The 15,096-nt window shown below is 39.2% G+C and overlaps 1 protein-coding gene across 3 annotated transcripts in view; it reads left to right on the top strand.

Moving 5' to 3' along the window:
- pitpnm3 (PITPNM family member 3) overlaps positions 1-15,096 on the top strand; it is a 110,870-nt gene that overhangs the window by 33,989 nt on the left and 61,785 nt on the right. For 2 of the 3 annotated variants that reach the window (XM_085430431.1, XM_085430432.1), the window contains exon 3: positions 5,695-5,805. In XM_085430431.1, the coding sequence (XP_085286557.1) occupies positions 5,695-5,805 (111 nt within the window). The remainder of the gene's footprint in view (positions 1-5,694; positions 5,806-15,096) is intronic. The other variant, XM_085430433.1, reaches the window with a different exon arrangement.

Here is a 15,096-nt window from a genome sequence, read left to right as displayed (position 1 = left end):
ACATCTCGACTTTTGTTTAAGGATCTTGCATTCAAAAGCAATTGAGTTGCATACACAATGAGGAGAAGTCAGTTATTTTTTAGTTTATTTAGTTTTCCTTTTTTACATCAGGACTATTTTTGCTGTCTGGCTGCTTAGGCGAATGCCAACTCGATTGTTTATTGATGTGAGCTGTTAACAAATTTGCTGTGTGTTAATCCTGATTTGTTATTTGCGACATTAATTTAAATAGCGAGAGGACTGAGCCTGACAGGATATTAAAGCATATGACTGTTTTGGTTGTAAATTGGGTTTTAATGCAAGTCAGACTTGCATTACTATGTTGTTGTGTACTCCCTGAACTATATTTGGTTAGAATCTAATTTGATTGTGAGTGGATATGCTTCAAACCAGGGCTCTTTTGCACAGTCTTTGTACATTTGTAGTGGCATTTAATAACATCTGGTCAAAGTCTGGCTCAAGCAGACTGTTTGGAGTGCGGAGGACCCGAATGCAGACACGCAAAAACAAAACTTGATTCTAACAGAAAACGCGTAGTTTATTATGGCTGATTGAGCAGTACAAAAATAAAAGGGTGAAAATAATTTTGAGCAAAAACAATAACCTAAACTGGGGAAAACTAGAAAGAAAACATAAAACATCTTAACCATGGAAAAACATGGTGAGGAGAAAATAAACATGAAAAACCTTAAGCGTGACTACTTGGCTTGAATACATGAAGACCTGGAAACATGGCATGACATGGCAGGATAGCAAACGATTGGATGAGGAATGAATGAAAACACACAGACTAAATGCACACAGGAGGTGATCAGGGGAAGTGGAAACACATGGGGAAACAGGTGATTAGAATAAACATAATGCCGCCACAGGGGAAGTGAAACTACACACATGGGACACCAGACCTTTTCAAAATAAAACAGAAAACATAATAGAAGGCAGACATGGCACGAGCTTGACAACATAGGACACGAAGACAAGAAACATGACAGGTTAAGACAAGCAGACTCAACATGATGAACCGACAAAGGAGACTTAAACATAGGGGGTGACGACACAGAGGGAGTCTAATAAACAAAGAACTATAACTGAGCGACCGAGGAGATTAAGATGACTAAATGAATTTAAAAAATAAACCATAAACATGAGAATATATTAAAACTCAAAGCGCTGGGTCAAACATCCCAGGATCGTGACACATCCTCTATTAATAGAGATAATAAACAGTGTAGTAATCGAGTAGTTATCTTTAGTTTGGTTTAGGGCCCTCCAGGGCTTATGTGATGATTACTTGTCCAAAGAAAAAGACAAAGTAATATTAAAAAACTGTAAGTTTTGGACATTTGCTTATATGCAGCAACCAACATAGAATGTCAGTCACTAAAAATTACAGGGCCCCTGCAGGAGCTACACCTACTTCCTCCTCTTATACTGCCCCCCCCTCCCCCAACCCCCAGTTTGTGATGTGAAGAAGAAGAACAGATTCATCATCAAAGTAATGGTGAGTGCTTATATTGATCATGCAGCTTCAGGGTCACTGCAGTCAGCAGTTTGGGGCAGCAGTGACAAGGCTGCTAAATTCTGAAAAGGTTATATCACATAATTAATCAAAATTGATTTCTAATGTCAGATTAAATGTCCACCGCTGGCGACCCCTGTTGCTATGGTGAAGGGCTGAATGGTGATATGGCTGCATGGGAGAGATGTTTTCATGTATTGCCAAGCTCTACACTTCGCTAGTTGTGAACAACCTGAGTAGCTCAGCTAGTGTAGCTGATTGTACAATTGCAGTCAGGTCCATTGAAATTTGGACATTTTCTTTTGTAATTTTGCTTCTGTACATCACCACAAGGGATTTTAAACCCAGCAATCAAGATGTGATTGAAGTGCAGACTTTCAGCTGTAATTCAATGGTTTTAACAAAATTATTGCAGGAATTACAGCTATTTTTGTAGAATAGCTCCACATGTTCAGAGGGGCTTGACGAACAATTCAAGAACATCCGGCTTCTTTGCTTTCAGAAACTCTGGAGTTGCTTTTGCCGCATGCTTGGGTCGTTATGCATTTGTACTTTGAAACGCTGTCCAATCGGTTTTCCAGCATTTAGCTGAATCTGAGCAGAGAATCTGTACATGTCACAATTCATTCTGCTACTTCTATCAGGAGACCGATCATCAATAAACATTAATGACCCAGTTCCACTGGCAGCTGTACATGCCATAGCTATGCCACCATTCTTTTTTTCAGCTTTATTTAAAAAGGTACAGTGACAGGAAAGCAGAGGGAGAGAAAGAGGGGAAGATATGTGGTAAAAGGTCGTGGGTCAGATTCGAACCCAGGCCAGCTGCTCTCAGCTATGCAAGATATGATTACCTGCTTATCCCATCGAGCTAAACTGGCACCCTGCTGGCCCCATGTTATCAGATAATGCAGCATGCTTCTCTCTTTCTCTATACTTTATTCTTCTTGTCTTTCTGATACAAGTTAAAAAGTTAATCTTGGTTTCATTTGCGTGAGGAATTTCTCCAGCGTCGTGCAGGCTCTTTTAGGTGTTCTCTGGCAAATTCAAATCCGTTCTTCCTGTTCATTAATCTAACCAGGGGTTTGCAGCTTGTCATAAACCGTCTGTATTCATGCAGGTGTCTCTTGATTGTAGACCTTAGTAATGATACCTCTACGAGATTGATCTTGACTTGGTTAGATGTTGTTGTTTTTTTTCTTAATCACAGAAATGGTTATCAGCCACTTTATTTGTCCTCTGTGGATTTGCTGTCTCTCTCAACTCTCTAATCATCTTCACTCTCATCAGCCACTCGTTGGACCTCATACTGAGAGTTCCAGAGAAAAGAATCAAGTTTAATATTTGGAATCGATACTTAGGGACTTTTGATAAAATCAGTTGTTCAAATCACGCAATACTTTTGTCAAACTGTTTGAATTCAAGAAAATCATGTGTAAAGAGGAGGTCACACTGACAGAGCAGATAATTCACACATTAAAAGACTTGATTTAAATATTTCTAATATGCCTTCAACAACAAAAAGTCAGATGGCTGATATAACTTTGAAGTACACGATGAAAAACTAAAACCTTCCTCTTCAGGCATAAACTTGTGTCTACACATCCTTTATACACTTTTTGGCTTTTGTATAATTGATCACATATTTATTGTCTGGATGTGACCTGCGCGTGATACTTCAGTGCCATCCATCTTCAGCAGCCTACTTACCCGACTCATCCTTTTTATACCATTTTGTTGGATAATCCCCGAAGCAATCTCATTTTCGTAGCAAGTCATCGGAAGTTGAATGGACCTAAAATAAAGCCCGAAGTAGTATTTTGGTATTCCTTTCCTGCAACCAACTCATTCTGATGAGACGAAGAAATTGAGAATTGTTAAAACACCGGTGTGGTCAGGGTCAATCAAGGCAGCTTCCACTCTGACAACAACTGACTGCGAGCTGACAGGTTGAGAGATGTTTTTAAATCTCTTTTTTCCCTCCCTCAGGGCTGTCAGCTGCAGTCAAATCTCACACTTCCATTCCTCTTTATACCTGTTCTTCAAATCCGATTTAGCTGTTCCTTCGTATACTCCAGAAGCCAGAGATGTGGTGGACATAAATGGCTTTACTACCCTCTTGCTTATCAGCACATTTCATTGTGCGCCACCTGATTTCCTGAGCTGGTGTTACTATTTTACTCATTTGCAGATGAAATTGTGTGCAGCTTATTTCTGTGCCATGCTGGTTTTAGCTTAAGTGGAGGTTTTTTTGTTCATTGTGAATACATTCTCAGAGGAGCCTCTTGGATGAGTATTGTTGCTCTGCTCTCCCTTCCACAGATATTCAGTAACCTGTGTTTTCATGGTTTTGTGTAAAACCCACTTTGCATTCTCCCCCTGTCCAAAAACCTGGCCTCTTACATCCTGAAACGCTTTGCTTGGATCAAATATGCGTCTCCTCCTTAGTGCTTTCCCTTTTCTTAGTGCTTGTCTATGTGTCTGAAACTGCGAGTGTGTTTGTGTGTGTCTGTGTGTGTTTCTGCATCATTATATTCATCCCAGTACTGTGTAATTGAAGTGGAAAGAGGGGGCACAGAGGGTGAAAGAATCAGAGCAGATAGCAAAAGACAAACTGTGACCAGCACTCTGGCTGCTGTGTGATCCAGATAGACGGAGCTTGTAGCTCTACGTCAGAGTCTCTCAGGGCTGCCAGCCAAGATGTTAGGGAGAAAAGTCTGTCAGGTAGAGGTGTTTCTTCATGCATGACAGGGCCCATCTCAAACAGTCCTGGATGACAAGCTGTGATGAGTAGAGCCTGTCATTTACTATGACAGTGTGGTGAGTTATGTTTTAAAGAAAGCATACCTAATATAAAACCGATATAATATACCCTTTAAAACATTGCTAACTAGGCAAGAAGCATGATAGAATGCCTGTTTCTCCTAGAATGCCATTAATAAGCTGTTACGCAGGCTACAAGCATCGTTGGTGAAACAGGAAGCTGGATCTGGTAGAACTGTTTTACCATCACATGCAATTTCTTTTTAAATAAATGTTTGAGCTCAGGTTAGTGGGCCCAAGAGCCCAACGCAAGAATCGGGTCTTAATGGCAAAAAATTGAGATTTACTTTCAACTGGCAGGTTTAAGGTTACAAATGACTCCACAGTGTGCTGGAAGCATATGCAAGCCAGGTCCACAGCAGGCAAGTTGGCTCCCCGCACACCAAAAATAAAACAATCTCGTGACTCATTTTGACTTAACAAATGTTATTGGATCTCGTGGATCACATTTATTTTGCATGAAAAACAGCATTTGAAAAATATTTTGCATTTTACAGATGCTTATTTTCCAGTTATTGTGTTGATAGTACATATCCCAGTAACATTTTTGTGCTTGGTCCTCCATTCAATAAACAATATCTTATTTTTAAGCATGTAATTGCCAAGTTCTCAATAATAAGATAACCTTTTTAAAGCTTAACACCACAGAATATTGTCTTGGGTTTGGTCCAGTGGTGTATTTATTATTTATCAAATGCAGTATCCCTGCCATAGAAACTGTTATGTCCCTAAGTCAAGAGTTAGATTCTAAATTTAGGTTTAAAAATATTCACACTTTCAGCTGCTCTACAATTTATTAACTGACTTTTCCAGGTGTTCAGATCATCTAACAGCTACGTGAAAGATCAATTTGCCCAATTTAAGACAACACAATAGCAAGTCAATGTGAAAGGTATGTGCTTATCAGACATGTGTGCAGTGCCAAATGTTTTAGACATTAATAAACAATGTCTGTGATTCACTTATGTGGCGATGAAAGGCATAAATAGCTATTTATGCTTTTCTTTTGGTTATTTGCCAAGTTGTTGGCTGCCACACACTAAGATGTGTTTGCATTTGGCATAAACTTACACTGTTTGGCAAACCAAAATAAAAATGTAAGAGTGTCGACCATTTGCTACAGGTGTAAGGTGGTAGAAGAAGTGCTAAAAGTTTTACATGAGAACATGTGAGATGCCAGGAAGCAACAGAGAAGAAGTCTACTCTGGCAAAATGAGTTGAGCCTTTAATGTTGTTTCACTTTGATCAGTTTAAGCTTCAATAACTTGGCATATTATTGATATGCAGAAAGAAGAACAGGCCTTTGTTTTTGCTGCACTGTCCTTACTTCATTTTGTGTGTGCGTGTCCCAGCAGATGTTATGGAGGGGAAGAGCGCCATTCTGCTGGGGATGAGTCAGTGGAACTCAAATGACCTGGTGGAGCAGATCGAAACGCTGGGACACATGGAGGACCAGTCGCACGGTATTTTCTGCACGCACACACACACACACACACACACACACACACACACACACACACACACACACACACACACAGACATCTGCGCAGTGATGTTTTTACACTGCTCACACATCCATAGTGAAGGTCCAAATTGCCTGGAATGATAGTGAAAATTTCCCACTGAATGATGATAATTGCGGCCAGATCGTAAATGGACTGTAGCTTGTATTTAAAGCTACATTAAGTCATTTTTGACCTCTAAGGGCCAAAAGAAGTGAAAGAACTGCCCTGATTTCATCTTATTAAGTCATAATGAGTACAGGGTAATATTTTCTAATTTTGAACTGCAGACCCAAAATAGCCCTCAGTGTGTGTTTGCTACCAGGGGGCACGGAGACCTTTTGCACAGTAAGATATCTTCTTTGAGGCAGTTTTATAACTCTTACAGGTCATCAGATTTCTTGCAATTTATAGTTTTTTGCAGAATAAAATGGTAAATAATTATAATGATGCCAGGTGTCGACCCTTCCATGTATTTGATTGGCCAGCATTAGTGTCCACTTGACACTAATAGATACTATGATAGAATAAATGGTTAACATGTATTGGCTTTTGAAGGTTTTGTTCCCAACAATAAATCCTTAGGAAAATATCCATATTTTAAGCAGCTTGACCTTCGTCACCGGGACGTGCAAACTTTGTTTAACCAGGCTCTTTTCCAGGAAACATCATAAGTATAATTTTAGAGACGTAGAAATCAAATTTCCCTGTGCTGATTCTAGTCACTTTAGTCAAAGCTCAAAGGCTGGCAGGCACTGTATACAGTCACATAACCAAGTATCAAATCAGTTAAATCACTGAATCAGATTTATTCAGTTCATTAGTGTCTTGTGTTCAGGGCAACATCTCTTATTTGGTCCACTAAAAACTTGCATATAAATGCATTGACACCATTATATTGACAGAGTTTCACGATGATGATTGTTTTTGTAGTTATCATGATTTCTTAATGTGGTTTTAACGAGAAAGTAGAATATTATGAATTACAGATCAGTTGAAAACAGTGGAGGTGGTACTCACAGTTGCTAGTAACAAACAAGAGCTGCTGGTGTTTTGGACAATGGCTATTCGGATTCAATACAGCCAGTTCACATCAAAGATCTGGTGACAAAAGGCAATTTTACACATGAACTTTGGACAATTTCAGGAGAATCAGGCTGGGATGTTTTCTGGAGTTTCCACAACAGAAAATTGACCATTTCAGATGCATTTGCTCTCTGAGAAAGGAGGTGAGAGAGAGACCTGAATGTGCACCAGGCAGCAAACATAAGACTTACTCACCAGCAGTGAATATATCAGGTTAATCTGACATCACATGGACTTTGTAAATAGGGAGCTGGCAGGTTAAACATTGGCTAATGTCCGATCTGGGCACATCTGTCAGGTAAGTCATAGAGAAGTTCAGGGATGCAGAGAATGTGTGAAAATAGCTTAAGCTTTGTTTGTCCTCCACTGTAAATCTAATTTATAACAACAATAAAGAAATGCAGGTTTAAAGCTGGACAGACCTCCAGAGTTCGCATCACTGTATTATTCAATCAATCTGGGAAAACACCAGCTATTGTCTGGTATCTTAAGCCGCTGAGAAAAGCAAACAATGTTTAGAGGGCTTTGATGAAGCCAGCGGATGTTTAGACAATGGATAATGTCGATGTCCAGGTCAACACTTGTGTTCCACATGCCAGTCAGTGTTTCTAGTCTTTGTATACATGTGCTTATAATTAAAACAGCTAATAAAAAGCAACTCTTGTCATACAATGGCTGACAAGACAATAGTAGAGATTGTATTTTGACCAGTGCGCTCTTCTTCTGCTCTCTACATGGACTGCATTAGGATGCACAGACAGAATTGTTCAGTACTGTACCTACAAAATGTCTACAAACAGAAACCAGAGAGCTGTGGGAGCAAATGTAGTATGTGTTGTCCATTGCCTAGACAGTCTACATGATTTTATGCAGGAATATGTTTACAGAGATTATGTTATTACCAGTGACCGCTTCACATTACACTGAGTTCTTTGATGCCAGCCTAATATCGGAAAGGGTGATTAACTTAGGTTAAAGCTTCTGCATCAAAACCACTTGAGAAAACAACCTCCTACACAGTCCAAGGCATAATTTAAAGTGGAAGAGACCGGTCAGGCTACCTTGCATGTGGTGAATATTTTGTAATTGATCAGTTAGATAACAAGAATATTTTGAAAGCAGCTAATAAACACAAGGCTGGCAGAGATATGTACTTGGATGCCTGTGGAAAAAAAATCACTGAGCATGAAACATGCATATCTGCGTTCATTCTTTGTGCTCCTCAGTTTGTTTGTGTGCATGCAAAGCATCTGATAAAACACAATTCTTTACAAGCAGCAATGTTCTAATATTTTTTTCAATCTATTCAAGACTGTCGCTAAATTTTAAACAAGACCATGGATGGCTTGATCTCATATATGTCGGATGCTTTGTACTAGGGCTGCTCGATTATGGCAAAAATGATAATCACGATTATTTTCACTGAAATTGAGATCTCGATTATTTGACGATATTTATTTAACAACAACAATGTATTGAATAATGACTTTAAAGATTGTCAAAAAATAATATAAAATAGTGTGCAAATACTGATAACAGTGCAAATGTTTGCAATATAAAAAATAAATGAAAAATGTAAACATCTATGTTTAGTGAACTTTGCAGTGTTGCTCTGTGGTGCAGCTACGACACTGTGGCAAAGTTTACACACTGTGTCTACTTGATCCACGTCTGACTCCGCGAACCCATAATGTTTCCACACCACTGAAGTTTTTTTTTTTTACCTCTCTTTTCAACCAACAGCAGTCACTCTCCTCTCCAAATAACTTCTGCTTAGCTTTCCGAGCTTCCCTCGGGTCCTCTTAATCAGCGGTCCCCAACCCCCGGGCCTCGGACCGGTACCGGTCCGTGAGTCATTTGGTACCGGGCCGCGAGAGTTGAGGCTCAGGTGTGAAATGTATAGTTTTCAGGGTTTTTATCGTGTTTATCGTTTACTCGGTTTTTCCTTGGTTTTTTCACCTGTGTTATGAATAAATGTTCTTTTTTTCGGTACCGGAACTAGTTTTATTTTGTTGTATTTATCCGCGACACCTTAAAGGCCAGTCCATGAAAATATTGTCGGGCATAAACAGGTCCGTGGCGCAAAAAAGGTTGGGGACCGCTGTTCTTAATTGTTGTGACACGTGTTCGAAATGCAGAGAGGTGCGCTCGATTTGCGCTCGATTTGCCACACGGAGCGGCGCGAGAGTAAAGCATGAGGGAGGGGCTAATAATCGGCTCAGTTATTTTTAATGATCGTTGATCGTAATCGTGATTAAAATTCGATTAATTGAGCAGCCCTACTTTGTACTTTCTTCTTATCAGGCGCATCCTCACAGGAAATAAGAGTTAATGAGGCAGAAAAAAGTACATACAGGAACATTTTTATTACATTTCAATGAGCAGAACTTCCTTTGATTTTAAAGATTTAGCATTTTCTTTCTTTTCTGCTTAGTTTTACGTCTACCCTTCCCTTGTGCTTTCACTTCAAGGTCCTCAGGATTAACACCGGAACTGCTGCACTTTATTTTTGGATTAAAAGACTTTTTCTTGAATTTTTCTTAGTGAATGAGCTTTTTTTAATCACAATCGACAAAATCAATGAACGTCTACATCTACATTCTTTGTGTTTTGAGAAAATAAGAAGATGCTCTCCCAGTACGGAGCAGTATAAATATTTATGAAACAAAGAGTACTGACAGGAGGAACATAATTTTTCAACAGTTTTCATATTCAGACCTCAGTACAGACTTCAGATCGAGTGGTTCGTCTAACAAATAATCCCTGTGAGAAATTTATTTGATTACGTTCTTTTGTGAAACTCTCCTGCATGGTTATCTAACCACTGTAATGAATTACATATTGCCTAGAGATTTAACGCTACAGTATTTCTCAGACAAAAAGACAAGTTCAGTGTGTGCCTTCAAAGATCATAAATCAGTTCAGGGATTTATCCACATCAGTGGCTTTTAATAGAACAGAAGGGAATGACTTGAGATGACATTCAGAGGCCTTCAGGTGTAAATTGATGTAAATGTTTTCTAACCTTTTTAAAAAAAATACTATAATATAGTTATATATTTGAAGGTTAAGTGCGGGAATTTACTTATTAACATGTAATAAAAATAATTTAAGATCCATAGAAAATGTTCATCGGGTTAGCTGTGGGCAAAACACAGTGTAGACATTAATAAAATTTCCTATGCCGAATGCACACGCTTATAGCATGGCACTTTTTTTTCTTTGTCTTGTTTACTGAGAAATGGACTGGCCCTCTTTGCAAAGGTCATTTCTGAGGTTTGACAAACTGGAGTGGATGCTTTTAATCAGTGCAGTTCAGTGGGGGTGCAGCCTGGTCCTGCAGAGATGAAAGGCAAGGCAAGGCAAGGCAAGTTTATTTGTATAGCACAATTCAACAACAAGGTGATTCAAAGTGCTTTACAGAGACATTAGAAACAAGAACAAATAAAAAGCATGATTTAAAATTGAATAAAACAAGCAAATAAACTAACTAACTAGTTAACAAACAAACAAACAAACAAACAAACAAACAAACAAACAACAGTATATAAAACAGTATATAAAATCAAGAAAGAAGCTGCTCCTGCAGGAAAGCTGTACCTAAGTCATGTGGTGCTAACTGGAGAATTATTTATAAAATGATGTCTTCTTTACAGCCACTCACAGATCAACAGACCTCTTAGTAAGCTAGTCATGACACGTGATGAGCTCATTGTAGAAGTACTATTTGGAGTGTCACGGTAGCAGTCTGTTTTCGTTAAAGTAAATGATTTAAGATCTGTCTTATTTGTTAAAGGTTCATATCATTTATTTTCCTGTGCCACTGCCATCCATCATTCTCTTTGACTCCTGGCTAAATATGGATCACTGAACCGAGCTCTTGTTCTTTGTGAGAGATTCCTGTATTACTATGAAGATGGGAACTTTAGTGTGCTTTAATTAAATTTCCACACACCCTTTCAGTAGCTTGTTTGATAACCGTTTACCTATTGGGTCGAGATCTGTTGACTGTGGAAGCTGTTTGAGTACAATAAACTCATTGTCATGTTCAAGAAACCAGTTTGAGGTGATTTGAGCTTTGTGACATGTCTTATCCTGCTGGAAGCAGCCATCAGAAGATGGACATGTCAAAACCACCACTCAGGTAGGCTGTTGCATTTAAACAACGCTGAATTTGTATTAAGGAGCCAAAATTATGGGAAGGGAATGTCCCTCACTCCATTACACCACCACCACGAGCAGCCTAAACCACTGATACAACGCCGGATGGATCCACATGGATCCAAGTTGTGTTCGTCAAGGTTCATCATCCCAGGTACCTGGAGTGGTCTTCTGTTGCTCTGGACCACCTTCTTCACAGTTTGAATGTTGTGCTTTCAGAGATGCTCATCTGCATACATGTAAATCACATTGCCTTCTTATCAGCTGAAAACAGTCTGATAAGATTCTGATTCTGCTCTGATCTAATGCATCATCAAATCATTTTCACTCAGAAAATTGCTGCTCACTGGATGTTTTTTTTTCTTTTTTTGGACCATTCTTCCTAAACCCTAGAGATGGCTGTGCATGAAAATCCCAGTATCAGCAGATCAGATACTCAGATACTCAGATCAGCAGGTCTGGCACCAGCAGCCATGTCACATTCAAGTCACATGAATGTCATCTATTCCGAGTCTACGTTCCTAAATGCGTTGAGTTTCTGCTGTGTGATTTTGCTGATTAGATATTTGATTCAATGAGCAGCTGAACTTGTGATTCTAATAAGGTGGCCAGTGAATAGAGGCAAATATCTTAAAATATAATAAAAGAGAAAGTCAGCTTGTCAGTTTCCTTTTTTAGGCATTACAGGTATAGTTGGAAGTCAAACGTCAAAACTCCCTTTTAACAGGAAGAGCAGTCTTTGGAGTGCGGCCACCGTGGTTCTGGTGACAACAAAGTAAGGACAGAAAGAAAGGGGAGACAACACTTGAGCCAGAGATACCTGCAGAAAGATCCAAAGAGAGCACGGACAAAGAGGAGGAAGTATAAAATATGGAAATGAGATGCAGTTGTGGCTTATAAATGCATGGGGAGTGAAAGAGGAAATTAGAAGAGAGGAGCTCAGTGCATCCTGGGCAATTCACCAACAGCCTGAGCCTAATTAAAGGATTGTTCAGGGTCACATGAGCTAAAGTTAAAAGCAAAAAGGAAAGTTTAGAGCCCAATAATAAAAGGAGAGAGGTTTCCTGAGCCCAAACTCACGAGGAGCACATCCTGATCGCTGAAGGCTCTGCCTCCCATTTTACTTTCAAAAACTCACAAGTCAGCCAAACTCTGAGAACAAAGTGCTGTATTGTGATAATATGGTACTATGAGGTCTTTAAGATATGATGGGACTGGTCATTTAGAACTTTATGTTAGAGGAGGGATTTTAGATTAAATTCTGCATATAACAGAGATCCAATGAAGAGACATGAATATGAGAGAACTATGACCTCTGTGGCATTTTGCACAAGCTGAAAGCTTTTCAGGGACCTATCAGAACATGCTGTAAGGATTTTCTTAACTGTGACAATATTGCATTGTTGAAAGAAGGCAAGCCTGGAGATACAGTTGTGGTCAGAATATTACTTACACTAATTGTAAGCATGAATGTGATGGTAATTTTGGACTTTCAAGGATTATTTTAACTGTTCTGTTTCAATTGTAGAATGATTATACAGCATACATCTAATGACTTTAAAAAACAAGCATTATTTTGAAAATAATTAAAAGTTTACTTTCTGGTACTTATGTCACAACATCACAAGTGTGATTATATCTGAGTGAATTTATTTGCATTTGTAGAGAAGTCTAGAATCTCAAACATCTGCACATGATCTACCCAATTTCCTTTCGGGCCAACCTTCGGGATCAATAAAGTTTTTTTGAATCGAAGTGAGTTGAATGATCAATGACACAGATTACTTTACGAGTAATCGGATAAAAGATCTCAGAGTTAAAAGAGGGACTTGGAGTAAAGGGAAAGGGGATGACATAAAACATCAAATAGAAGTATAACTTTGTGTTTTCCAATATTGCTGTTAGCCATGGCATTAGTTATAACAAAGTTTAATCCTGGGTTGATTAATGATGTTCAGAGCTTAAGAATCTTGATTTTAACCCTTTTATCGGATTTGAACAGCTTGACACTGACATGTGATGAAGTTTGTATGACTGTTTGTGAACAGCTAAAATTGCATATTTACAAACCCCACAGGAACGTATCTGGTTATCTAGCTGTAGAACTGGAAGGAGACTAGAGAGAGTTGTTGATAGGGCACGACAGGAGGATTATGTAGTGATCGCTTCCAGCTGTCATTGCTGTCAGCTGATGTAAGTCTTTCAGAACTTAGCTCATAGAAGTCAGATAAGAAAAGCACTTTCTTTATGCACCATTACTTCAGTAATGTAGGGTGGCTGTAGCTCAGGTGGTAGAGCAGGTCATCTACTGATCAGAAGGTTGGTGGTTCGATTCCCGGCTTCCCCTAGTCTGCATGCCAAATATCCTTGGGCAAGATACTAACCCGAAATTGCTCTCCGATGCATTCATTGGAGTATGAATGTGTGTGAATGTCAGTTGTGTGAATGGGTGAATGCACAAGTTGTGTAAAGCGCTTTGAGTGCTCAGAAGAGTGGAAAAGCGCTATATAAGAACCAGTCCAGTCCAATGTCAGGGTGTCTAATGCTGGTAGGCACATCTGTGATTTATAAAAATGTAAGTATACTTAGTGTCCGTTAAAGAAAATAGCCCAGCTATACTGTAGGCGACGAGGGATATGTTGCCTTCAGTGCATTATTAGAAGTATGGTACATTAAATCCGTGAAGGTCTTAAGCTGCAGTCTTTGCATTCTTTGAGAGGCTGAACTGAGAAAACACAGAGTCATGTCTGAAACACTGCAAGTGTCCCTGCCAAATAGAAAAGTGGCACAATTTACATGACCCTGCTTTAATGAAATCAGAAGCTTCGTCACATGTGTGTAAGCAATAATAATATTGCACACATATGCCTTCCATGAAACATATTTTCTAACTGTGGAACTATACTTGTTCCACAGAGCCTATAAGAGGGGAAGTAAATAGAGAACATTTTTTCGTTGCTGTTGAGAATGTTATTACATTTGTAATTACATTCTCTCTCTCTCTCTCTTCCACTCAGTCTTTACGTCAAACATACTCAACACAAAAACACTCTCCATTACTCGTGCTGCATAAAAGTGTGTACATGCCTGGTAAGATTCTGCATGCTTTAATAGTTTGCAATCTGCTTGTGGGGGGCACAGAAGCATTAAAGATGTCAATTAAATTTTTGCAAAACTGATCGAAGCAGAAAAAAACTATCGACACAACAAGGTTAGATACAAATATGTCTGGAAAATGAATTATGATTGCCAGCAGGTAAAAAAAAGAAAGAAAAAAACTAATAAAACAGCAGAAATGACTTGATAAGTAGTTCCTTGAGCTTGACTCACTACCTCAGTGTCCCCTGGATGTCCTTTGCTTTTTTAGCAAGGGAAATTTGTATTTGTATTATCCTTTTATAAAGAAGAACAAATTGAAAGAGGAAGACCTGTGACTCTAGAGACCATTTCTTATCCTACTGAAGTAACTGATCAACATGGTGATTGAGCTGTAGAGGCTGGTAGATATGTGCAAATGGTTGGCTGATATTACACAGGACTGTCATCTCAAAATGCTTGAACCCAGGTAATAACTGGGATAAATGTTGTCAATCTAAGTTTCTACCCTCACCTGTGGTCACAAACTCTGTTTGGGGACTGAAAGAATGAGGTTGTGGATACAGGCATCATAAATGAGTGGCTGGGTTCTCTCTTAGAGATAAGGTCAAGAGCTCAGTCATTCAGGAGGCACTCAGGAGTAGAGGTGCTACTCCTCCACACTGCAAAGAGTCATTTGAGGTGGGCAAGATGTCATACCATGAGGAGGCCCCGGGACATGCTGGAGAGATTATATCTTTCAGCTGGCTTAGGAATGCCTTGGTGTCCCCACGGATAAGCTGGAGGAAGTGGATATAAGGGGAGGTCTGGGATTCTCTGCATAGAGTGGTGTCCCAGCAACCCTGAATAAGGGAGCGATGGAGGGATGGATAAAGGGATGGCAGGCAACTAGTAATGCTAGTCTGTGTA

The sequence above is a fragment of the Copadichromis virginalis genome, linkage group LG14 (assembly GCF_057382275.1).
Source record: "Copadichromis virginalis isolate Kocher_CV1m ecotype Utaka linkage group LG14, C_Virginalis_male_GT1.1, whole genome shotgun sequence".
Taxonomy (NCBI): Eukaryota; Metazoa; Chordata; class Actinopteri; order Cichliformes; family Cichlidae; genus Copadichromis; species Copadichromis virginalis.
This window is presented reverse-complemented; position numbering and strand designations above follow the sequence as displayed.